General features: G+C 41.0%; 1 protein-coding gene across 3 annotated transcripts in view; it reads right to left on the minus strand.

Moving 5' to 3' along the window:
* Window positions 1–27136, minus strand: part of MPPED2 (metallophosphoesterase domain containing 2) — a 210660-nt gene that overhangs the window by 182632 nt on the left and 892 nt on the right. Inside the window, exons 2-3 of one of the 3 annotated variants that reach the window (XM_061381009.1) lie at window positions 21993–22241; window positions 8447–8469 (exon numbers count right to left, since the gene is read on the minus strand). In XM_061381009.1, the coding sequence (XP_061236993.1) occupies window positions 8447–8469; window positions 21993–22120 (151 nt within the window). In that variant the 5' untranslated portion in view covers window positions 22121–22241. Of the gene's footprint in view, window positions 1–8446; window positions 8470–21992; window positions 22242–26048; window positions 26120–27136 lie in introns of those variants that run through there. The other 2 variants (XM_061381008.1, XM_061381006.1) reach the window with 2 other exon arrangements.

Here is a 27136-nt window from a genome sequence, read left to right on the forward strand (position 1 = left end):
TTGTATCAAGGCCAATACAAATCATCAGTGGGCAATACTTTGAACTACTTTCCCCTATAATAAATTTATGAGATTATAATTTCTATTTGCTGAATGGTCCCAGACTCAGGGAGTCTGCTTGCCTGGAACACAGCATGAATTCAATAAATATTTTAATTACTGTATGAATAAAAGAATGACCATGCCAAATAAGCAAGTACATTTCAAAACTCAAGACAGTTGTATTTGTCATTCTATTTATAAGGTTAAGTGAGTTTTAGAATATTTCTGTCTTAACTAGAGGTACCAGTCCAAACTTTTGGTTGGAGATAATGTATAATTTTGTATAATCAAAATATAAGAATTCAAATACATTTGGGGAAATTTATATATATTTTCACTTATTTGTGACTCCTGATAGCTTGAAGCAGCTATTATGTCAAGACAAATTATTAGCTTTCACAATTGTATAATAAGCAGAGCTATAATTCATGTTCATTTGGAAGTGTTCTCCCCTAGTTATTATGAGATTTAACATACATTTATAGCCAGCTAATCTATTATGATTGTTAGTTTCCTTTGAAAAAAATGACTATTTGTTAAGTAACCAATCAGTAAACATCTCCAGTTAGCCATCTTGGTGACCTAAACAGAATGTGCAATTATTTCAGCCTGTAAGCTGATGGATCATTCATATAGGATCATTTGGATCAACTTTCCAGCAGACAGTCCAATACTTTTGCAGACAAGTATAAAGTTGCTATGAAAATGAAAGTGAAAGTCGCTCGCTTGTGTCCAACTCTTTGCGAACCCATGGACTACACAGTCCATGGAATTCTCCAGACCACAATACTGGAGTGGGTAGCCTTTCCCTTCTCCAGGGGATCTGCTCAACCCAGGGATCAAACCCAGGTCTCCTGCACTGCAGGCGATTCTTTACCAGCTGAGCCACCATGGAAGCCCCAAGATTGCTGTAGTACTATGTATATAATATGAACTCTTCACAGCAACCAGAGAAGACATTTAGGCTGGTAAGCCTCAAGTCCCCTGTGGCCAGAGTGAGAAAGTCAAGGTGAAAACTCACTGATGAGTTTTATTCCTTGGGCACCTCAGGGGCTTCACTAGGAAGGTATGAGGGGTATGTGTGAAGATCATTTCTGTAATCTGAAAACAGAACTCCTTCCTTATATACCCATGAACTGGCTCCAAAAACCACCCCTAAAGAAAGTTTCAGAACCATACTCAGCAATGTAAGTACTGCAGAAATAGATGAAAATGAATACACATACACAAGTATATATGTATGTATGCATTTTATTATTTTATTTATTCTGGCAAATTTATGAAAAAGAAAACCCTGAATCAGTAGTTTAAAGAATACTTGAAGCCCAATAGTCTCTCTCTGGCTAGATTTTGGAGTAATTCTTTGTCCCCCTCTTTCCTCCAAAGCTGGAGTTAAGCTATTTCCAGGTAAGAGCTGTCTTGGTTTTAAGAATTTTGTGAATTGCTTTTCCCTCTTTTTCCTCTTTCTTTTGTTTCTGTCCTTATTTCTTCCAACCCTCCTTGTTTCCTTTCTTTTTCTTTTTTTTCCTAGCTGGGAACACACCAAAATTTGAAGAGAAAAAAACTTAAAAGTGTAAAAATGCTTTACGGTCACAACCAATTCTTTTCAAAATGGTTAGCCAACCTAGTCCTCCTCATTTGGACAATTACGGCCAAAAGAAGGATCTAGTTTCAAAGCGCAGCTGCTCATTTGAAGTGGGATAGGCATGTTTAATTTTTTCAGTGAGAAAATGGTGATGAATGGAAGAGAAAATAATGATGTCTTTAAAGCTAGACTAAAAATATATATATATTTTAACTCAAGAAGGTCATCAATTTGGAAATATTATCCAGAGAATTATCAAATCACAGAAAGGAGCTTTCAGGAAATCTTAAGTGACTACAAATGGAAAGAATGCCTTGGAGACCAGTTTAAATAGAAGTCACAGTAGTCACATATACTCTCAGCCCTACAATATTCAGCTGCAGAGGAATCCTAGGGAGGCCACTGGGATCCCAATGTTTACAATTATCTTCTTTGTAAAGCACACAGCATTAGTAACAAAGGTCTCTACATTTTTTATTAATAAAAGTTTATCACAGATTATGATACTTAAATTCTTACTCCTTCAGAATGTTGTTTTGCTGACTAAATCATCTTTAAATCTACACCCAATACAGATCACACAAGCATGTTCCCGTTGTGAGAATTCATTTAGTCAAACACAGTTAACTTGGATTCTTCTCCGTATGTGTGTTATGCTTCAATTAAAAATTTACTAATTAAAAAGAAGTTATACTCAATCCTCTCCTTCCACATGAAATGTTTTTCCTAAGTACATTAAAAAAATAATGAGAATACAAAACTGCACATCTCCTACAAGGTCTTACTGTTAAAAAAAAAAAAAAACTGTCAGCATGTTAGAATGTTAGTTTTTCTTTTGGATTTAGTGTTCTTAAGTTATCTCTTTGGATAGGAAAAACATACCCTCTGATATTTACATGTCCTATTCATCACGTTTAATTCTTGCCATTTTTTCCTGCTAACAGCGATCCAAGTAACTGAAGGTCATCGTTGGTCATTCAGCACTTTCATTGTGTTGGTCTATCACTATAACTGGTATCCTTTCTCGTTTTGAAAGCAGTTTTCACATTTAGCAAAGGGCACACCCAGCACTATAGCTGCTTACTGCCTTGTGGGGTTTTATCAATAATGCAGTTAACAAACAGAGGCTTTGTGGATAACCACACCATGTCCCAGGTTTTCTAAGCATGTATACCCTTCCCTTGATTTCCACCTTAAAAATTTATGAATTAAGAAAACCTCTGTGGAAGGGGGAGGTGATCTGTAAAACAGGGCATTTTCATTTGTCACTGAACTTACTGACTTTTGAAGTCAGTGATTATTACTGTTGTGTTAAATCCTTTATTTTCAAGGAAATAAGCAGGAGAATCTCAAAATGACTGTTAAGTTATCTGCCTTCCAGATATCCTGAGCCAATTAAGATTCGTACTTTATAACAGTCATTAAAAAATGGTGACTAACTGAAGCTTTTGTTTTTATTTTATGCAAACTGTTTTCTGTCGCCAACTGCCTAAAAAGCTTTAGATTGCATTATACATCCAACCCACAGTGACTTGCGTTCTCTTAGTAAGCAAAAGTTGTCTCAAATGACAGAAAGTGATTAGCCATCACTTGCTGCATGACGTGAATGGTCTTAAAACTCCCATTTACCCCCTACTGAACCAATATCTTAAGCTCATTCTAGGGAAGGAGAATGAGCATTTCTCCCACAACTAACCTAAGTGAAAATATGAGCCCTAACTCTGTAGAATGCAACAAATTTGGTCACAAAGGAAAATGAAAGCAAGCACCCTAATACCAACTCAAGACACTTTAGCTGGAGAAAAACAGCCTGCATCCCATAACATTTTATGATACCAAATGAGATGCAGGCAATGTAATTTCACTTATGTGATTCACTTACAAGCAATGCAAATGCAATCTTGCTGATTACATTTGAAACAAAAGACTGAATCTGCTTATTTATAGAGCAGAGCCATAGTCATGCAAAAATCATGCCACCCAGCACCCAGGGTGGAACCAAAAGAAAACAATCTGGCTGAAGACCTTTTCATCTCCATAGAAAGAAAAATGATGTTAACCATGAACTCAGGGTTGACCCAATATGCTTAATAATGTGGCATCTTGGTGCCCTCAATTGAAAACAAGGTCAATTGTTAGCTGAGGTGTTCATCTCAACATGCAAACAATGTCCAACATTTTGGTTTTTAGATGGTCATAAGAAATGTTCTGAAAATGCTTTCATCTGTGTGTAATTTTAAACCTTCATTTATCCATGGCTGTGTGTGCATATACTTACACACACATTTGTACAAAGACAATGGAGAGATGTGATGTATAATTTCGACAGGCAGCTATAGACTGCTATAACTAATCCATTCACTAGCTGGACCCCTCACAATGCGTATTTTATGAGCTTCTTGGTCTAGTAAGTTGAGGTCTTGAACATTCGGGAACTACTAATTTTAACCACCCCAAAATAGAGCTTTTATTAGATAATTTTCCTATTACGAAGTTCAAAAGTTAGAACTGAATGCAAAAGCTGCTGCCAAATGCCATCTCTGAACTTCCCAAAAAAGCAACAGAGCTGGAAGAATTCTACTTTTCTGTGCTGCTCTGATTTTAAAGATCAAACAGGTACTTCGGGCTCAGCACCAGCAACTGAGCCAAGGCCCAGCTGCCAGCCACAGCATCCGCATCCGAGGCATTTGGCTAGAGTCTGGCTGATAGCTAAATCTGTGGCACCCTAGGAAGAGAGGAGCATCGCCAAAGCAGACCTGGGCCTGGCTGCAGCTGAAACACTAAGAAGTTTAATAGGATACCTCACACCTGCCACAGAGCTTTTTTCCAAGAGGGAAATTGCATATGGCTGGAAACACTCCTTGCAGAGTGACTTGTGGCTACAGGGTTTCTCAATCTTAATGAAGAAGACACACTTCAACGGTCTACTCAGTGAGGCCAAAACACTGTTTACAGCTCACAGAAGCAATTTTCTGGGTAGTAATACCACTTCTTTTTGGTCAGAGAGATTATTTCCAAATAGCAACCTTTGAGAAGTTCTCAAAAATGGAGGTGTCTTTGAAGTTAGCCTTCACATTCAACACGTCGGGTCCCAAAACTGTACTCAAATGAAACAGGAAAATGTATTGTGTTGAAGCATCCAACCTTCTGTCTTCATGTCTGCAAGTGGAAAAGACCTAGAAGCGTATAGTTTTGCTCATTTCCACACAGCACAAGCAGTGGGCCAGAAACCATTTCACTTGTTTGGAATGTGAGCCACTACCCAAGCACACGGCATATGGCCGCACACTTCTCCATTCCCACATCCCAGCAAAAATGCAACTGCTGTCCAATACACATAGTCTCTGAGTAGGAAATGGCCGTGGTTTCTGGAGCTCTGAGGTCCAGAAAAATGCTGCCAGATTTTAGAGGAACCCAGGGGCACATGGGTGGTAAGAACAGGAGATATTATTAAATGAAAGCAAAATGTGATCCTCTAGGGCAGAAAACAGCTGCTCCTGTTTCATTTAAACTTTTTTCCATCACGGGATGCCTCCTACAGGGAGCCTTCCTTCTTTCACATTTGGGAAAAGGATCAGACCTGAAGACATTTTGGACTCACCTGGGATATGCCTACAGTGGAAAATCAGGAAATAAAATTGAAAAGCAAATATAATGGAGTTTACAGTAAGGACAGATGACATAATAAATACATATTGAAGACTGTTTACTGATTGGTCAAAGATGTACTTAATTACTGAGCCCACGAGTGCTACAGAGGATTCAAGATCAGCCAGCATCAGCCCTACCCTTATAAAACTTCCAGTCTAGGAAGTGCAGTGCTGGTTATCTGTGACTCCCCATTACACTTGCAAATGGAAATTCCCAAATGAAGGTAGCTGGTGCTGGACCATTTGTGGATGTAAGTCACATGACACTGTATAAGGCTGATCTTTTGATCTTTGTGTCCCACGCTGCCTTTTTTTTTTTTTTAGATTTTTTTTTTTTTGGATGTGGACCACTTTTCAAGTCTTTACTGATGTTTTACAATATGGCTTCTGTTCTATGTTTAGTTTTTGGCCCCAGGGCAAGTGGGATCTTAGCTCTCTGACCAGGGATCCAACACACACTCCCTACATTAGAAGGTGAAGTCTTAACCACTGGACTACCAGGGAAGTCCCTGTCCTAGGCTTCTTATTCTGAGAAACCACTGGGGAAAGGAGACCGTTACACTCTCTTCTACTTTGAGAGTAAAATGCTTCTCTCTGGTTATATCTTAAGCTCCCCCCAAGATACCATGAATCTCTCCCTTGCATTATGTGAACCAGAAAGACACACATATACTCAGTATTTTGTATTTCTAATGGCTTCTCCCAGTTGACACCAATGAATGAAATGACAATCATCTCCTGCCTTCACCTGCCCTCAGCCCTAATGTGTGCATATCCACTCGAGCACAGACGTGCTTATGAACTCAGTCTCTGGGTGTGCTGTGCCTCGTGTCTCATCCCCACCTGCACCAGAAGGCCTTCTACCTCCGATACTAGTGACGACAACACTAATATGAAGCAACGCTTTGATAGGACTGTGTCCCAGGCAGTGTTCTAGGTATTATACAGAAATCCACAGATTCAACCCTCATGACAGGTCTACGAGGTAGGTACTAATTTTTTCCCTCATCTATAAACAAGAACATGAAGGGGGGAGGTAAGTACCTTGCCCTAAATCATACAGTTAATAAAAGACAAAGACACACGCTGGCCATCCGGTTCTAGACTCCACGTTCTTAAACACTATTTATCCCTACCTTCTTGTCCAGTGAAGCTTGGGAATACATTCTAGACCCTTGGGCATTTATTCCAAAACTCCTTTCCAAAAGCTTTGTTTGTTAAACTCAACTCCATTCTCTTAATTTTCCGAGCATTCACAGTTATTTCTAAAAATCTACCCGAGAGCCCAAAAGAAGGAGGAGAAATGTAGAAACAAAGGCACCCAATTCTATGAGCACTGAATGCATTCATCGCCCCCTAATCTGACTCCAGATGTGAACAAGCAAAATACATAAATCTGAGTAGACTGGTAGTTCATATAAACAATTCAGAGTCTTATCATGCCTCTCCGAACTGACTCCAATTCATCAAAAATGTAGGAGCAGGTTATATATGGCACCCTCCATTAACTGAAACACACCCATAAATTTCCAAAAGGTAGGACTCAGCACCAAAAAATATCTATGTACGGGTGGAGGAATCCCCACATTTATTCGGAGCTCCATGCGGTTTGTGTCTCCTCCGTGCAGTCTGGCATCATGCATAATGCAACACCGCAACTGCTAACAGCAGGCGCGCACCAGATAATTTACACTTGTTTTTATGGACACGAGGAACTGATCTTTGAAGCCGTCCCTAATGAGATTCCGCTTGGCCCTAACAGCATCCTGAGAGAGTGTTCCGGTTTTCTACTTGGCATCCGGTGCATATTTATAATGCAGAATACAAGCTCATTTAAATTGCACATGTGGATTTTGGTGTCTTCCCTAGGTTAAAGAGAGTTTTTCATATAATGAGGAAGACCGACTCCTCAGTTACTAACCTCTACTTTCCCCAAACAGTGTCACTGCTAATCGCTCCAGGTACTTATCAAAGAGGCAGGTCCATCCAGGGTTTCGACCTGCAGGGCCAAAAGCTGCGTCAACTCCAGCCCAGCTCAGCAGTCTAGCCCCAAAACTCAATTAGGTCCTCAGCCAAAGGAGATCGCCAGAAAGCCTAATTATACAGCACCTTTCTCAGTAGACATAGTAAGAAGACAGTCAGGGAGAAAACCTAAAGCCCCAAATTAACCTAAATTAACAACTTCCTGCCCCAAAGTGCTTGCCATGCAAATCTCTCTTATTATCTTCCCTCTTTTACCTACTCCCCCTTGCAAGCCCCTTGCAAAATGCTTCCTTAAGCTTCGAACTCTTTAGTAGCATTTATTTTTTGTCACTTAATTTTTAAGAGGTTTATAGCTAAATCACCAGTAATTAGAAATCCATCAAATACTTATTTTAAATTTCATTTGTTTTACCTTTAAAGGAAAAATTTTAAAACACTTTCAATCAGTACCTAACACCAACGTTGTTATAATGTTGTTACCTGTATTAAATCCAAATTACAGGTTTCTGTGAAAATAGTCATGTGGTAAGATATAGAAGAGCTTACTATTAAAAAAAATAACTGAAGTTGTTAAGAAAACAAAGATGCAGAATAAAATTGGTTCACTTTATGCAAAATGTGTGATTCCCATGATAAAGATGACCCATTTTCACGGTCTTCATTTCAGATAAACTCCACATATTAGGGACAGCTGTCAGTCAGAGTCCTGGTATGTGCATATGTGCGTGCGTGCTCAGTCGTGTCGGACTCTGCGACCCCGTGGACTGCAGCTTGCCAGGCTCCTCTGTCCACGGGATTCTCCAGGCAAGAAAACTGGAGTGGATTGCCATTTCCTCCTCCAGGGAAACTTCCCGGCCTGGGGATCAAACCCATGTCTCTTGTGTCTCCTGCATTTGCAGACGAATTCTTTACCACTGAGCCAATTTCATGCTTCCACTCAACAATAGTTGATGCCAAACAGGATCAATAAATAAACACTTTACAAGGAGTTAAGACAGCATACTTTCTAACGCCTCTCTTTTTAAGGTTGGAAACGACACAGGAAACCCAAAACTTTAGGGTCAAGATGAAAGTGAAACTGGTATTTTTCCTATGTTAGAAATGAGAGTCTACTACTGTCAAAGTAAGAGTCAACTGGAGGCAGGACAGATGATAGCATTAGTGTAGGAGTATCAGAAATACTCACTCTGAGCTTCATCCAGCTCCATCCTGAAAAAAACACGGGAGACTCATGTTACCCTTTTTAAAGGCATGCATAGCATCAAGTCTATATACATGCTCTCAAAATGAATGAATGATTCCAAGGGAGTACACACTTCCTGGGGAAGCACACAGTAAGAGAATACGGAATTCTTACAAATTCAACAGTCACTCATTCCTTCAACAGGTATTTGAAGAGTGTCTAGAACGTGCTAGCACGTGACAGGTGCTGCAGGTACAGAAAGGCAGCAAAGTAAAATGCAAAGAGTCCCACAGTCTTCAGAGAATTTAAAGCCTAGTTGCAAGACAGACACTTCACAAACAGTCAGAAAAAAATATGTATAAAAAGTGTGACCAAAAAAAAGCATTGCTCATAGGAGGTGCTCTGAGTCCATACATACAAAGAATTCATGGAGTCCAGAGAAAGGGATAGGGGCTCCCCTGAAGCAGTGACAAACGTGGAGGCAGGAAAAGAAAGCATATTTAGGGAGGAGGACCGTCAGCATCAGTCTGAGCCTCAAAGTTGGGGGCCTGCTGCTCTCCCACACCTCTCAGTACTTCTCCACTTGGAAAAATAAAAAATTCAGGAGGCATGCCTAGGAAGCTGGATTTACAATGTATCTTCTCTTCAATGTCAGCCCAGAATCCAGACGGAACTGAAGACCTTGGGAAAAACTGGTGGACAGATCACCGAAGCTGGCACTAAGTGCTGCCAAATGTCTGGCTGGCACAAATACACGGGCTAAATTGGCCATAAAAACCTCACTGTAGTCTTGCTCCTCTCAAAGGAAATCATTTTGCCATCCACAGTGAGGCTTACCCAGAGGCCAGTCTTGGGGGGAGGCCTTGAATTTTGAGCTTAACTCAATTGCACGGTTTAGGGCAAGAGTTTCATGTTTCAGATGTGCAGTCAGGTAATCCGATCCCATCAGAGTTTTAATGGCTTCTAAAGAATCCAAAGTGTTAAATCCTTTTCCCAGCCTCCCCCAGAGCAGTCTGATGGTGCTTTTTTTTTTAACCTCGGTTCCTCTCCATCCAGTCTTTTACTCTCATACCCAAACGGTTCCTAAATCTGAAACACCAAGTTAATATTCATTTCTTCTGATTGTAATCAGTGTTCTAAAACAGCACCTACCATACATACTCCCTTTAAAAAACACTGAGAGAAAATAAAACAAATAAAGGAAGTGGAATATGTAGAAAGGGGGTTTTATTTCAGGGGCAACGCCATTATCAGGAGACCTTCCTTCTAAGCCTGGGAAGAACATTTTCTGGTTCTGCAGAAACCAAAGGCAGCAGATCCAAGCCAATTCCTCACCTCCAGGAAAACGCACATCACCAAGAGCTACACTGTCCAAAGCAGCAGACCGGAGCTGCGTCTGTGCCCCTGACTATCAGCAGGTTAACAAAGACTCAATCCCTCCCTCCCCGTGTGGGAATCCCTTGGGAGACAGCGCTACCCTAAATACTTGAAAAGTACTGAGACAAATAAAACTTCTCAACAAGAACAGAAGACACACCCAGCTTCACGGCAACCAAAAAGCTGATGGTGAAGGATGAGCCACGTGGCACCATTAAAACCCTGCTGAAGTTCAAGTGTTGACACTGTGGGTACGATCCTGGTAAACAACGGTATTAATAACAATATTTACCAGGCACGGAGCATTGGGACACAGTGCTAAGTGCCTTATTCTGTACTAAGCATCATCTAATATAACCTCCACCATTACCTATGGGCGCATATATTATGATCTGTGACCACAGTAAAGATGAGATTCTAGGAGCGGAGTCTGTAAGTGAACACACAGAAGGGGCACCTGGGTAGACAGCCAGGATTATGGACATACTTCTGGGGAACTTCTTAAATGATAGCAGTTTTTATATCTTTGACTGTGCCTAGATTTCTGCTTAGCAACAACCACTCCACTCCCATACTCTCCTCTCCAAAATACACTCATGCATTCTTTGGTCTCCTGTTCTGCTGACTGCTTTGTTAAGTCCAGCGGTGATTCCAGCAGCCCGTGGTAGAGCACCTCTCAAAGCAGTGCTGTTTGTTTATAAGGTGACACAGCCCTCCCTGCAGAGTGTGGGGCGTGACTAAAATCTCCTAATGGCCAGAAAGCTCATTTTAGTTCTACACTTGACAAAATAAACACCTCATAAAGGCAGGTAAGCAGAAGCTACTTTCCACTTTGGACTGCTCTGTCTTAATAACCTTTGAAAGCAAGAAATCCACTGTGGGGAACAGGCTCTCGCACAGAACGCAACACACAATTATGCACCAAGAGACTGCAATAAAAGCACAACTCCCTATGTAAAGTTTGTTTGTTTTTTTTCCTCAAAAGGGGGTACCTCTCACCAATACAGGCCATTCCTAAATTGCAAAGGTTCCTTTGCTGCAAATCCTGGCCACATTAGCAAGAACAAACCCAGCTGGTCTGAAAAACCTGGGCATTTGAATTCCCTGAAACCAGTTCCCAAAAGAGCTGATTTTTTCCCCCTTCTTTTGTCCACAGAAAATGAAGCTCCACTTACATGTTGGGAGGAAATATTTCAAAACATTCCCTTTTTTCTCAAAGTGCAGAATTTATGGTAACAGATAATTAACAACAAATGACAAACAATGTGAGCAGTAAAGGTCCCAGTTTGGTTGCCAAGATGATGGTATCGAATTCCAAGATAAACAGTGGAGCGTGCCGGCTGCCATTAATGTGGCGGAGGGGTCGAGATGGAGAGATGCAAAACAGGCCAGCCATCCAGCACCGAGGGGCAGGGACACGGGGGCCAACCACCTCCCACGCGGTTGCTATTTCCCTTCTGAATTCTCAAGGGCGTCAGCCGACAAGGGGGTGGTACTAGACTCACCCTTCTGTAAGGAAAAGGACACCTACCTGTGCTTTTCTATTTCACATGGAGGGGGAAGAGAGTCTTCTTTGAACTGCACTATGGAAGAATTAGGAATTAATATCCTTCAGGAGTTAATACCTCCTTCCTAGTCTGTCAGTTCTTCCCAAAGACGTCCCCCTCCTCATTCTTCTTTACTCTAAGCTGGTGGAGACAAAATAGGTTTCAGGGCATCCAGCTGTGCCCAAAATGTGAGGGTCAGGAACAAAGTGAAGACAAGTTAACTGTGAAAGTCAGAATCAAGCACAACACACGGTAAGTCTCCTGGAGACTAACAGAGGGCAGACCTTGGGCAGCTGACATTTCAGATATTTTTACATTTCTCAAAAACCAGTTCATGGTTCACTATTTCTCAAATGGATTTTTTTTTTTTTTTAACATTGAAACACAAACCTAAACTTCTGAGTTACTCAAAAAAGTCTAACAAATTGTTCTGTCTCAGGGATCAACACAGGTCAGTGTATCAAAAATTTCGATTCTGATCCTTTCAAATGCTGGATTCATTGGTATGTAGAGTTGGCATGCATACCCTAAAAACCCAAGGTGAAATTTGTCTTATCTCCCCGCTGACTGATGTTCAGGGATGTGCTGACATACTCCTGGCATTCAAGTCAAGCCCAAGGCCAGGGACATCATAACTGCAAGAAAGAGTTAGAATCTAATAATATACCTGCCAGGCCCTCCCTCTCCTTTCCTCTCTCTTCTTCACATATACCACTACTTTCCCTCTTCTCCATAAAACATGTTATTTCCTCATTATATTTCCTCCACACCCTAGCAGGACCAATGTACAAAAGTTGGTACTTTTTAAAAAATGGAATATTAAATATAAGGCAAAACTAAGAGCAACGGGTATCTGTGATTATTAAAAAATATCTGTGATTATTAAAAAATGCCTCATACAGTTTGACAGGCTTCTGTGGTTCTCTCTGAAGTCTTAAGTGAAATCTTAAGGCAAAGCAAAATGAAACAAAAGGGGGAAATTTTTCCAAAACTCAGGACCAAATCAGAGCTGGTAGAAGGTCCATGTTATAGCAAAAGGCTAACTCAGGAAATTAGAGAAACATGCTGAGGCTGCTTAGCTGGTGGGAGACTTTACCTTTTTTTTTTTCTTAATTTCAGTTTTAAGTCTTTGGGCAAAACACATTTTAAACTAAGTGTACAATATGTAAACGGTTTGAAACTTGGTCTGTGGCCCAAATACCTAAAACTAAATACCACAAGTAAACCGCTTTTCTTAGCCAATCAGCAGAAATGCCAAAATAGTCCACCGAAAGATGAGAAAAGATATTTTCCTTCCAATTGGAGAATTATCAAATCTTTTAGCTGGAAGGTTTCAGAGACTGTCTATTCAAAGAAATAAATGGATTTGAGTAGAGTTCATGTTATGGTGGTAGGGCACCACAATCTTGTAAGGAAGCCACTGCCGACAAATGAACCTCAAGAAGGGTTTAATTCTCACGTGAAATTTTAAAGCTCAATACTAACAAGTTCTGAAAATTTACCTCTTTGCTCTATTAAATGGTGCTAGTGTTTTTCTGTTTTGTTTTTTTTTTCAACTAGTGTCAAGAGCTTTGCTATTTAATATAAAAACATGAAAATTTAAACCAACTAGAGTGTATATTCTTGATGTGTGGTAAAGGAAAAAAAAATTAAAAGCCTGCAAGACAACACATTTTCTTATTTGCATACATTTTACCCTTTTACAGGGACAAACTGAAGGAAAAAAAATCTTCAAAGCCAAAGAAAAAGAAAAATATGCAGATCCAAATACTGCAAAGGCCAATAAATTCAACAAAGTTTTCTCTTTGCAAAGTTAGTGTTTCTACACAGACAAAGCCTTTAAGTGTACTTTTTACATTAAAAAAAAAAAAAAAGGCAGACTAACATGGTGGTCTGGAAAATCGTGGCAATTTTGTCCACACTGATATTTAAATAATAGCCTAATTATGCCAGGATAGCTACAGAAACACCCAGTTTCCAGGATGCCAGGTAAGTCTAAAAGGGAAGGATACATGGGAAGGAGAGAGCGAAGAAAACACTGAAGAAGATGAAAAACAAGCTGATGCACACATTCTGAGACTCGGTGAGTTTTTTCTCCTTTTTGAAACAGTTCAGAACTACCTAGAGCTTGTTATACTAGAGGTGGCAGATTTAATTATTAGCTTTGTTTTCATATCTTAAAATCTACATCTTCACAGGCTCTAAATCTTAGAATTGAAATTAATATGTTTCAAATACAGACTCCCTATTATAGTACTCCTTTCCTGGTTAGCTAGTCTTGTCATTTTTGTCTATTTTTATCAAAACAATGTTTTTTAAAAATTGTACTCAGATCAGGAGATAAATTTAATCCATAAGGAGAGGTGATTAAGAATTGCCCAGTTTCAGGATATGCCAATCCACTGACTGTAGCCACACTTTTCGTATGAATCTTTTCTCTCTGTAAAAGTAGGTAACTGTTTCAGGATTTGAAATCCAGGCATACCATAGTAGAAAGAATCGGCTTTGTCAAAATTCTTTACCCTCCCAGAGAGTCAAGGAACCAAAAACAAACAAAACTACCTAGTTATGCAACATACAGCTAAATTTCTAAGGACAAATCCATATGGGACAAAAAAAAAAAAAAAATCTAATTTCAGGTTGCCTTTTAAAAGCAAAGAAATCAACGGGATAGGAAAAAAGTCAGTTCTGAAATGAAGCCTAAACTGTCATGGACCACGAGACCAGTACCCTCAGGGAGCATAACAGGAAAAAGAACTTATTTTTTAAAAGAAATGAGAGAGGAAAAGAAAAAACACCCTGTGTTTGTACATGAGCACAAACCAAAAGGGCCATTCAGCATCTCCAAGATGAATTTCAGATTGAAAACATTAACAAAAATTATGGCCATGCTAATGTGCAGGCCAGTGATAAATTTGTAATGAGAATGAGAAAGCGGCTTACCAAGAGAAAAATGTTTAGAATTTTTTTTTTTTCCACACAGCTAATGCAACCCAGCTCTTCGACAAAGAATGAATCTCTACCTTGTGAGTACTGTGTAATTTTACAGAGCCCCAGACAATCACTCATTCATTGATACTCCTCTTCCTCCCTATGCGAGGTGGGGGGTCACTGGTCTTCTCCTCCAGTGTATCCCCGTGATGTCTCATTATGTAGTCTTTCCCTACAGAATATCACTAATGATGAGGGATTATTGTTCTTTATTTCAAACAGACTAAAGGAAAGAGAAGAAAAGAGGAAACCCTAGACGGCCAGGGTAGGAAGGAATGATGCTAAAGTGCATCGAGTGCAACAGCTGGTGAGGAACTTGAAATTCAAAGACACTCAACTTGCTCAGGATCACAGACCTAATTAGTGACCAAGACAGGACCAGAATCCAGGTTCCCTGAAATACTGTCAAGTCATCTGTGACAGCAAGCTCTTTATTTATTGATACTGTACACTTTTCTGGCTTCCAAAAATGAACTTGACAGCATTTCTTAAATAGATTTCCCTCTATTAGATGCTAAGAAGTCAGCAGCATCTATGGCCTCACATCTTCACATAGAGGAGCAAGCTGAATGACACTGAACCAAGAAACAGCCTTTGGTCTCTACCTGGATTACAACACAGAACAGAAGAAGGTACCACCCAAGGAAGCTGGGCCCAAAGAAAGCGATTTACATGAGAGTGAGCCTCCAATGCAAATCTTGCTAACTAAAAGCAGAAGGGACTGCAGACAAATCACATGTTTATCATTCTTTAACTAAATATTTTTTTATCATAAAAGCATTATAGAGTTCTTATAAAATAGACGAAAGTATATAAAATAAAAGTGTTAAGATCTTTACCTATCATTCCCTCCCCTAAATTTATTTGTAAATTTATTCCCTACAGAATCCCCAATAATGTTGATATTTATCTTTTTACACATTTTGAGATTTTTTTTAACCAAATGGCATCATTCTCTAACACCCTTCTGTAACTTTCTTCTTATATCTAAGGATACCTATTGTGTTTAGTCGCTCAGTTGTGTCTGACTCTTTGTGACTCCATGAACTGTAGCTTACCAGGCTATTTTGTCCTTGGGATTTTTCAGGCAAGAATACTGGAGTGGGTTGGCATTTCCTACTTCAGGGGAATCTTCCCGACCCGGGGATCAAACTTGTGTCCCAAGCATCTCTTACACTGGCAGGTGGATTCTTTACCACTCTGCCACCTCGGAAGTGCCAAGGATAACTAATATAGACCTGAAATAAATATTTCCTACCACTTAAGAATAAAATTTGAGATTAGACAAACAAAATCTTGTAAGAATTCAGCATGGGATGATCACCAGGATACCCTAAAAGCTTCAGACCATTTTTGATTAGCAATGCCCAAGCAAACACTGACAGATGCTCTAAAATGCAACAAAGCAACAAGGACAAGTTGGACTTGTCAAGTTTCACACAAGCAGTTCAGGAAAAAAAAAGATGTTAACACTTCATGCTCCCCAGCTACTGGACAAGACCAGAAGTATGATCACAGCATTTATTTACCAATGCTATCTTCTGGGCACTATGTCATATACATCATCTCAAGTAACACTGACAACCATCTTAGAGAGTCATTGAACCCATTTTACAGATGAGAAGATAGAAGTTCAGTAATCCAGCCCATCATCACCTAGCCAAGCCAGCAACTAGTGAGATCAGCTTTCGGATAGAGATCTCTGACTTCACACCACATTATCAGCAACCGTGTGAACACTGTCCTCATTCCCCAGCTCAAGCTATACCATTTGTACTCAGTCCTGGTTAAATCCAGTTAACTCTTAAGGCTTCTATTTTAACCACTAAGGTCCATCTAGTCAAAGCTATGGTTTTTCCAGTAGTCATGTATGGATGTAAGAGTTGGACTATAAAGAGAGCTGAGTGCCGAAGAATTGATGCTTTTGAACTGTGGTGTTGGAGAAGACTCTTGAGAGTCCCTTGGACTGCAAGGAGATCCAACCAGTCCATCCTAAAGGAGATCAGTCCTGAGTGTTCATTGGACGGACTGATGCTGAAACTGAAGCTCCAATACTTTGGCCACCTGATGTGAAGAACTGACTCACTGGAAAAGACCTTGATGCTGGGAAAGATTGAAGGCACGAGGAGAAGGGGACGACAGAGGATGAGATGGTTGGATAGCATCACTGACTTGGTGGACATGAGTTTGAGCAAGCTCTGGGAGTTGGTGATGGACAGGGAAGCCTGGTGTGCTGCGGTCTGGTCAGTGGGGTCGCAAAGAGTCGGACACGACTGAGCAACTAAACTGACTGACTGACTTAATGCTTCTGTTTTAACCTCAGCCATAGGTACAGAGCCTCAGACACTGATAGGGCTACGAAGGCTTGAGACTAGCACAAGTGAATGCAGGCCACTGTGATTCTACAGGGAAAAATCAGGTGACAACACTCAGCTCTCCAGATTCCTTGTCCCCTTGGGGCTGACAAACCCATGAATAACTCAAGGTAGGTGAGACATCCCAACAGGCACTAAGTCAGGGCACAGAGGAAGACAAATACTATACATTTTCACTTACATGTGGCATCTAAAACATAAAAGGACAAATATAGTAAAACAGAAACACAGACAGAGAACAGACTGCTGGTGAGAGGCAGAGGGAGGGGCAAAACAGGTGTGGGTGATTGAGAGGTGCAAACTATTGATATAAAATAGATAAACTACAAGAATGCAATATAGAGCACTGGGAATATAGCCAATATTTTATAATAACTTTATGTGGAATATAAAGTATAAAAATATAGAATTACTATGTTGTATATCTGAAACTAATACAATTTTGCAAGTCAACTATATTTCAGTAAAAAATTTTAAAAAAGAAGTCAGGGCACCTTCCAACATTGACAGCTAAAAATTACACCCAGCCAAGTTTGCTACTACGGGTTCCCCGATGGCTCAGCGGGTAAAGAATCCACCTGCCATGCAGGAGACACAGGAGATGTGGGTTTGATACCTGGGTTGGGATGATCCCCTGGAAAAAGAAATGGTAATTCACTCCAGTATTCTTGCCTGAAAAAGCCCATGGACAGAGGAACCTGTTGGGCTACAGTCCAATGGGTCGCAGACATGACTGAGCAACTAAGCGTAGGACAAGTTTGCTAGTAATGACTCCTTGAGGAAGACAGGACAAAACTTACCAGTGATTTTCTTTTTTATCCATTTATCTATACTCCACTAATTTTCAAAATGAACTGAGACAGAATAAAAAAGTGCAGAATCAATAAAACAATCATCTATGAAAGAGTTAACAATTATTGAGTACAGACAATATACTAAGCATTCCTCTAAAAGTTTTACAGATAATAATGTTTTTAACCTTCACAAGAACCTTTGGAGATAGGTGCTACTTTTATCATCTATATTTTAGAGATGGGAAAAAAGGGAAGTTAATACACTTCTCCACAGTTGGTTATGCAGCTAGTAAGTCATGCAACCAGGTTTTAAATCCAACAATCTAATTCCACTGGTGACACAGACCACTATACTACCCTGCCTCCTCAAAACAAATGTAAAAGAAAAAGAGTTAAGTAAGATTCCAGGGGTGTTGGCAACTAAAGCCATGGACAAGAAAGTACAAAGTGTCCAAAACTGAAAATAAAATTTAATTTGAGCTTCCTAGCAACCAATCTTGAAAGAAAAAAGTGAGGAATTAACCTCAATAGGGTAGCCAATCATCCTGGTTTGCAAGGGACTGAAGGGTGACTTTTGATGCAAAAACAGATATGGTTAGATACCTTACTAAAGATGTTTTACAGTACTTAATTAGGCCTCAGACAATGTAAAACATACAAAATCTTGTTGGTGTTTTGAGATCTACACTGATTCCTTGAGCACCTTCTCCTACCCTCACTGAAAATACTAAATAAGTTTCATCATTAAAAATACTAAATAGCATTCTGCTTGGGAACGTGACAGGGCTGTAGAAAAATGAAGCCCTGTTAATTGCTGGTTTTCAACCATCATATCTATCAATATCTTTAAGAATCTGGATAAGAAATTCTGGGTTCAATTCTGCCCTGTCAACTTCAGCTGTGCTTTAATTTTCTTTCCCAAGGTCATATGGGATTGCTTTCTTTAAAAAAAAAAAAAACTTCCCTACATCACAGGCAGAGATGCAGACCAGTGATTCCTAGAAGGCCTGGTGACAACCTGTTCAGAACTCCCAAGTGAAACCAAACCAGGACCATGTGGTAAACCCTTAATGCCAGTTGAAATGACAGCTTTGAAATCAATGATGAGGTTACGAAGATGGGAACTGGGTCTTACGCATGGGTGTTCCCCTCACAGCACATCCTGCAAATAAATGTCCTAACTGCAATCTTAATCTTGGTATGTCAGAGCTAAAAGGGTTCATATCTATCATTTGGTGCAAATGTTTACATTTACTAAAAGAGAAGGTAAATTGTCCAAGATGGGTCACAAAGCTAAGGTGCGACAAACTAATTAAATAGGAAGTGAACTATTTCTTAAACAAGTTAACTAAACCTCAACTAGGTTTCCTGAAAGAAAAAGCTCACTTTACGGATCAGCACTGTAACTTCAATCCAGGCGATCTGTCATGGGTCTCCACAGACGTCAGTTGTAAGTGCAAAAGGAAAGCCAATGTTCTAAGAAACTCATGCAAAATAAATGAGCAACTATTCAAGAAGAAAAGACAAAATACCTTCAGGGAGAGGAGTAGAGCTCTTTTGTGTTTTAACCATGACATGTTAAAAATTTAGAAAAACTGAAGAAATTTTAGACTAAATATTTTATAGGTATTTTCCAGCCAATTTAGGTTTCTATTTAGACCCTGGGCAATCTTTTTAGATATAACATGATCATATTTAACCAAAAAATCTGAATGCCCAGTATGGGCTGGTCTCTGTGCTAGGGGACCAAGCATGGAAAAGAAAGGTCAAGGAAAAGGTTGGCCAGCATCTTGATAATGTGTACCTTCTTTCAAACAACACTGAGTGTTAAGACTGGTCAGAGATCCCAATGAACATCTCCAAATCTCAATCACAATTTTTCAACACAATGCACAATCAAATCCATGGATCAATCAAGTGATCAGTCAATATTTCTAAACACCTGTCACCTGCTCAATCCTTGCCTTGAAAAAGAAATGAATGATACAGGACTTTCCTGGTGGTCTAGTGGTTAAGACTCCATGCTCCCAACGCAGGGGTCTGGGTTCGATGCCCGGTCCGGGAACTGGATTCCACATGCCACAGTGCCACAACTAAAGATCCTCACGTGCCTCAGTGAAGACTGAGGAGCCCACGTGACACAACCAAGACCCAGCACAGCAAACAAATAAATAAATGTTAAAAAACTGTTTTTAATAAAACAAACCTGCCCCAGTATTTTAAAAAAAGAATGATATCGTTTGAGAGAGAAGGTAGGGAGAACGGAGGGGTAAGAGAGAAACAGAGAAGAATAAAAATGGAGGTGGTCTGGTTGGAGGAAAACACCAAGTGATGAAAATGTCATGTCGGTGGAGGGTGGGGGATGGATGGGCACAGTCACTCTGGACTGGGGAAGACAGAAAAGGTTTCCTAGATGCAGAGGGCCAAGAATTGACTCTCAGCAGAGCTGAAATGTGAGCGTCTCAGCTGTGAGAAACAGTGAAGGCAATGGCACCAAGACAGAAAGGCCCACGGGGTGCCAACATGCGTGGCTGGAACAAAAGGTGTAGGTGGGAAGCCCTCCACCTGCGCCCTTGCTCATGGGTGATGAAGGTGCCAAGGGCACCTGGAGTTAACCGTGGAAGAACTACTACTCCCAGGGCAGAAGTCGGGTAAGAGGGCTACACAACTGTCCAAGCCGCCACTGCAAACTCCACTTTTCAAGGCTTGTTTTCATAAAAGGTATAATCTGATCCTTCAAATTTTTCATGGCTAGATCATGTACATCAGTTCTAAGGCTACATGATTTTTAAAATATCATTGTGCATTCACAGCTCACCAGTGGAATCTTAGGGCTACAAACAAGCAAAGACTAAGCTGAGATTCCCTGTCAGTCATTTTCCAAGGAATCTGGGGCAAAACATACTTTCTTTTGCCTGGAAGGAAACAAAAATCCACAAAGTGCTGTGCCATTCTTTAATAGAAATGTTACACCAGCAAAGCAGAGCTCAAGGATTCCTAAGTCCAGTTTACACACATTCTATAACATATTTGAAGGAAAAGCAATTACTAGAAGCAGAAGAATAAAAGGAATATTTGAAATTAACACACAGTTAGTATTCAGAAAAGCCATTTTAACAAAGAAAAGTCTTTCCCTTAAAAACTTTTCCTTAAAACCAAGAAACCTTCATTATTATGAACATATCCTGATTTAAAGAGAGTATAAAAATCTTAGAAATAGTTTAGCATTAACCATTTGCAAGGATTTCTCTATTTCTTCTTTTTTTTTTTTTTTGCAGAAATCCTATCATAGATAATTGAGGAGCTCTACAGAATATGCAAACTTGCAAAGTAACATCCTAGTACTTATGACAATACCCAGGCAGTCAAGAGAAAGATCTTTGTGTTTGGTTAGTGTTTGTAAATTTGAGGAGGGGGTTGCATGTATCTGTGTGTGTGTCTGTGTTGGTGGTGGGAGGGAGGTGGACTTACTGGGTTGTTTTTTTTTTAATGCCCAAATAAAACAATTACTTTTAAAAAAAGAGCTTGTGACTTGGACATGCCCCGAGTTCAATTTTGCCAGGAATGGCAAAATCAGTCAACAGATCCCTAACCTCCTTTCTCTCTTGACTATACAATGCTTTTCAAAGGGGTTTAGTCCTACCATGAAAGACTCATGTTAGACATTGGAAGGGTCTAATAGAGAATGAGCACCAGGCCTTGAATAAACAAGGGAGATGGTGACCTTTTGCCCCTCCTGCTGAAAGCCCAGCACATCCTGTAGCAGAGGAACAGAAAAAAAAGCTGGTGCGCACCCAGGTGCTGCAAAATCCTTGCCTCTGGATTTCTCCCGCACTTTGTTCCTTAAACAGTTTAAACCGAGACAGGGCTTAAATAAAAAGTATGAGGGAGTGAGGGAAAAGTACAATTCCTGGAACCCACTGTCCTTAATCCTTTGTTCCCCATATTGTTCAAATCCAGCAGCATGCTGCACACGTTCTACGAGCAACAGGCAAGACAACAGATTTAGCAGTGGCTGGACAGTTAGTCCCAATTAGGCCTATTTCCCAGCTGAATGTAAAGGGCTGGTGGGGTGAGTTATAGCGGGGAAAAAAACTACAGAAATGTTAAGGACATTTCATCAGGGAAGCAAGCAATGCAAGGTAAATCCGAACTGAACTAGGGGTCGGGAATCTGCCAAAATCAGCTGTGTGACATCAGGTGAATATCTGAACCTCTCTGTTGTTATCCACAAAATGTAGGCAAGCCCTTGAGGGCTCTAAAGATCTAATAGCAAATTATGGTCGACTGTACATACTCTGGAAACGTTCAGCGTTACCCAGATGCAGAGGACTCCTCTGAGCCATACTTGGAACCACAGATAAGCCATCTGTTTGGTGAAGCCTACATCTTTTATTCTCCAAGTCATTAGCGACTTTCTAATTCCCTGATGGCTAACTTTTTTAAGTTCACAAGCGATACTTACATATGTACATGTGGCGGCTGGAACCTGCTCTGGTTGATGTTGTAGTGCGTGAATGCCTGGGTGGGGTTGGAGCTGTACTCGTCCACCGTGATGGTAACTTTGCCTTGAGAAGGAATCCCATGTGCCATCCTTTCTCTCTATAGGCATGAGCAATTCACAACTTTCCGGAGCGAAGGATGGAAGTGGGCATGGTGCGTTTCAGCCAACCTCTGAACCCAAGGATCTACTCATCAATACTGCTCTGCGTTTCTGGAAAAAAACAAAACAAAAAAAATGAGGACAAAGAAAAAGAGGATGTTCTAAACAATGTCAGACGTGACACCTGGATGTAAAATTGGTTCAGGAAAAATCTTAATCTGTGTGGTCGCTTCGTGGACAAAACCTTTCCCAACTCTCCATCCAGCACATACTTCAGAATGGACATGGCACTCCAAACGACACAGCTGGCTGCTAGCAAATCATTTCAATGGTGTTCAAACTAAGATTTCCTCTTTAATTATAATTATGCCACTTAACGTGAATTACGGAAGGGCACATCCACAGTTGCCATGGTGTCTAACTATAAATGGTTTGAGCTCGAAGTGGAGAGTCTTCCAAACCTTCCCTGCTAATTGGAACGTTTGGTCTCTACAAAGTTGGTGTCACAGAATAATTTGAAACCTCAGTGCTTAGCACAGCCATAAAACACAATGCCAAATGTAAATTTAAAATGCTGTGTTCATCACAGATACCTGTGTGTAACTATGATACACACATAATATATGCACACATCACATATAATTTTTCAGTGGTTCCAAAATACATAGGTACTCAAAGCACAGTATACATATGGATTCTACTCCAGCCAAGAACTTTATGTTAAGGCAAATCCTTCTTGCTACATGTAACATAGGTTCTTAAAACCGTCCAGTTACTCAGGGGAAAGTTGAACACATCCAGACTTGGATTACCATTTTGGGTGCATTCATTACCAGCCTCTTGAAGACCAGAAGGAGCAGTAAAGAAGGGTGGCCATGGAATCTACCGCTTCACTCCTGCTTGAAAGTGAAAGTCTCTCAGTCATGTCTGACTGTGACCGTATGGATTATACAGTCCATGGCATTCTCCAGGCCAAAATACTGGAGTGGCTAGTCTTTCCCTTCTCCAGGGGATCTTCCCAACCCAGGGATCAAACCCAGGTCTCCTGAATCGTAGGCAGATTCTTTACCAGCTGAGCCATAAGGGAAGCCCTCACTCCTGCTTGGTTCTGCAATATTCTCAGTAGCTGGTTTCATCCTTTAAAATTTTTTTCAGCTCATTTTGATTATTTGTCTAAAAGACACTATATTATTTGCTGCACTGGGTTCAGAAATGAGGATGTTTATTTTTACAGCAGGTGCACAAAGACTGAGCAGAGCCCATCCCTGCCTCTAAGCTGTTGCAATTGATCAGGGAAGTTTTCAAGAAGGGGACAGCATGCTCCTTGGATACCCTTGGGTTAACCCACACTCTTACTTTAAGCGCTCTGCATTACAATACGTCCACCAAGTGCACCATGAAGTTCTGGGAATCTTAGATGCTATCTCAAATAAAAATATTTAGAATAATAAGATTAGATTTAAATTTGGCATGAAACACCTTAAATATCAAGCAAAAGGCAGATGGCTTGCCATAGGCCATTTATTTTATTATTTTACAACCCAGGGCTTGTGTAGTCCTCCATATGCTAGCTGAGCTAAGAAATTCCACAGCCTTCTACTCAAATCATTGCCTTCTTCATATTAGCAAAGCAAGCTAAATAACACCCACCTTGCCTGCGTTCCTAACACACAATGGCGCTGCCAAGACATGAATCCCTCCTGCTCTGGCATTTTAAACAAAGTGTCATTTTGGGTTCTCTTTCTTCTTCCTGACTTCATGGGAGGTATGAGTCCTCTAAGCACTGGCTGACAGACAACCAGGCCACTAGGATTAACGAAATTAAAATCTTTGCCTGCTTCTCTGATGTAAGATATCTATAAGAACTGCTTACAAATCATAATGTAGCAGTTTTCATACCAAGTTTGCAGCTGTTTCCTTAATTTCCCCCACAATTATATTTTACTGTTATTTTGCATAACAGTAAAACACAACACCTGCTTCAAATTGCAGTCCTGTTCTAAGTACTGTAATTCTCTTTTGAGACACAAAGTACCGAGACACGAATGAAGTGCAAAACTGCATAATTGCGACATGCTGAAAAGTAAATACAAATGAAAACATCTTCCTGTTATAGAAATGACTGTCATTAAAAAGAATGTTAGCCATCAAAGCACAGAGGAGGAAAAAATACACATTTTCAGACTGGAGAACTTAGTGTTTGCATAAATTAGAGAGTGGTGTAAAAATTACATGGCAATTCTTATGTTCCTGCCATCAATGTCTATTGTGTGAAATACAGAACATTAAGAAGCAAAGGAAATAAAATTCATGTCTAGACCACTGTGACCTCTCTGTAACAATCTCTGCACCCGGAGCCAGAAACAGTTTAAATGTTCCTTGAGTAAACTCACTAATTAAACTCAGCAAAATGGCCTAGAAATGAAAGATACATACCTATTATGTAAATATCTAGGTAATGACCTACAGTAGTTGGCATTAGACCCTCCCATTTGAAGTCCAGAAAAGAAAGAACTTAGAAGGTGATCAATTTGCTCTCTTATATGGTCCACTATATCCCACAGTCAACATGGGATTGCCTTTCTACCAAGTGAGATCTGTGCCTTTTTGCACCTTTGCTCCAGTAAGACAAATAGAACATCTTTTCATCAGCAAGCACAGGCCCCTGTAACTCAAAAGGGTAAATGGGTGGCTGGCACCTCATTTGAATTCATCTTTACCATGTTCTCTTTCAAATGTTTTATCGAAACAGTGCACCTGCAGCGTCTATCTTCTTTAATCTGGAGTCCTTTGAAGAAAATGTCAGACTGAGGCAGAGAGCTTCAAAACTTTCACAGGAACCTTTACAGACAAGTCAAGAAAAAGCTTATTTTTTAAAAATGCTATGTTCACCCCCATTCACATCACAGGATAATCATATATCAAGAATATGAAACACCAACACATGGGAAAGGCATTTTTTTTTTTTTTGGTAAACTCCCTCCTCTAATCTGAGAAACCTGGAAAAAGCTTGAAACAAGACAGAATGATACACCGCCTCAAACTACTAAGAACCTGCATCCCCTTGCTTCATACAGGCAGTAAAACCCTCCAAATGATCAGATTTTGGAGCACCTCATCCTCATCACACACATTACTTTTTATGTATAATATTTAAAGAGAGCAGTACTCTTTTTTAAATTTCCATTTTTATACTTCAATACATTTGCTTTACAAAACAAAGGAACCCAGTACTAAATGCCAGCAATCCTAAAGAAAAATCTAAAAGGGACTGACATTGCCAAACATTCATGCTGGTGCTACTTTGATTTTCTCTTTAAAAAAAAAAAAAATCATGTGAGCACATTTTGCATTTCCTAGACAGCAATCACTTCTCCTGTGCCTTAAGCTGTGCAACTTGCAATATTCTTTTTTAGGAATCTAGTGGGAAATCCTTTTAAAGTCTGCTGGCAATGAAAGGATTAAAAGCTGAGGAATTAAATAACTGTCTCCACCTCCTAGACACCAGAAGTCCAATTTACCAAAAGTTTCAAAGCAACAACTCATGACCTCTCTACCCGAACACCGCACGGCACAGCCTATGAGAAAGGAGCCCGGGATTTCCTCGTTTAAACAAGGATGCTCATTTTATTCACTAGCCCCTAAGAATATCGTCCGACCAACCTCCTGGCCGGACTTTGGAACTCGCCGGCTCCAACTCCGCCAAATTTCGCTCTCTCCTCCCTCTGCCGCACAGATCGAGTGCTTTCTCAACTTACGCCCTTACTCTTTTATGCCCATCTCCAGTTACTCATCCCTGTATCCCGGAGCGATGCCCAGAAGCCTTCCGGGCGGTTTCTCCGCCAAGGTTTTTAGACGGATGCACAAAGTTCCACGTGCCCTCTGTCCACAGAGCGCCCTCCCTCCCAACGCACTTACACCTGAACTTGTCTCCAGCACTTCGGACACCCGGCTGGCACATTCTTTCGGAGAGAAAGGGCAGGACTTTTCTCCCGCGCCTCTGGCAACGCGTGGAGTCTATATATGGTGGGGCGGGGGGTGCGGAATTCTCTACTTTGGATTGGTGTGTTTGTTTTAAATCTACGGTGGGCAGTTGTGGGAGAGGGGGGTCAGCAACCACACACACACACACACACACACACACTCATTCACTCACTCGCGCGCGCGCGCGCCCTGCCCTCCCGGCTCACGGCCGGCTTGTCCGGGTTACAGCTCCCCCTTCTTTCCTGGAGCACCAGCTCGCCTTACTCGCTCAGTCCCTCGTTGCCACCGCCGTCGTCTCCGCCGCGGCCGCCGCGGCTGGCACTGTTGGCGCTGGCGCTCGCGGCCCCAGGCTCCGCTGGGCGCTTGTCCTTCTTTCTCTACCGCTTCCCCAGCCCCGAATTGATTGATGACCACCGGCGGCCAATGGCTCTGACACCGCGCCATCCTCGCTCGAGCATCACAGCCCCACGCCCCCGACGTCAGCCTCCAGGGCGCGTTGGCATCCCCGAATCCTGAGAGCCGAACCCGCGCCCGGGGCCGCCGGCGCCTCCCTGCTCTCTGCCCCGGAGCTGCCGGGCTGCATCCTTGGAGCGGCAGAGAAAGGGAGGGATCCAGCGAACGTTCGAAGGGGGTGTGGAGGCCACGGATTTCCACCCCCCTCTTTGGAAATCTCTTCTTTCACTTAAAGTTTTGTTTTGTTTTTTCCCCCCACCCTGACCTGTTTGTGTGTGTTTGCAGCATCTCGATTACACATTTTTCAAGACCTGCATTTGCACTTAATTTGGGGTGTCCTGGGGAGGGGTGTGGTATAAATCCGCCCACTGGGGCATCCTTAATTTCTTTCCTTGCTGGTGGATTCTAATACCCTCCCCAATCTCCAGGAAAAATGCCCCCTTCACCTCCTAGGCCGCAAAACCTCGGAATTCAAAGGTTTTGCAAAGACAACCCTGTTACATGTAAATAGCAAAGAAACTCCTGCCTCCCGAGGGAAGAATCGAGCGGCAACGGTTACTTTTTCTGGC

This window comes from Bos javanicus, chromosome 15 (genome assembly GCF_032452875.1).
Source record: "Bos javanicus breed banteng chromosome 15, ARS-OSU_banteng_1.0, whole genome shotgun sequence".
Classification (NCBI taxonomy): Eukaryota; Metazoa; Chordata; class Mammalia; order Artiodactyla; family Bovidae; genus Bos; species Bos javanicus.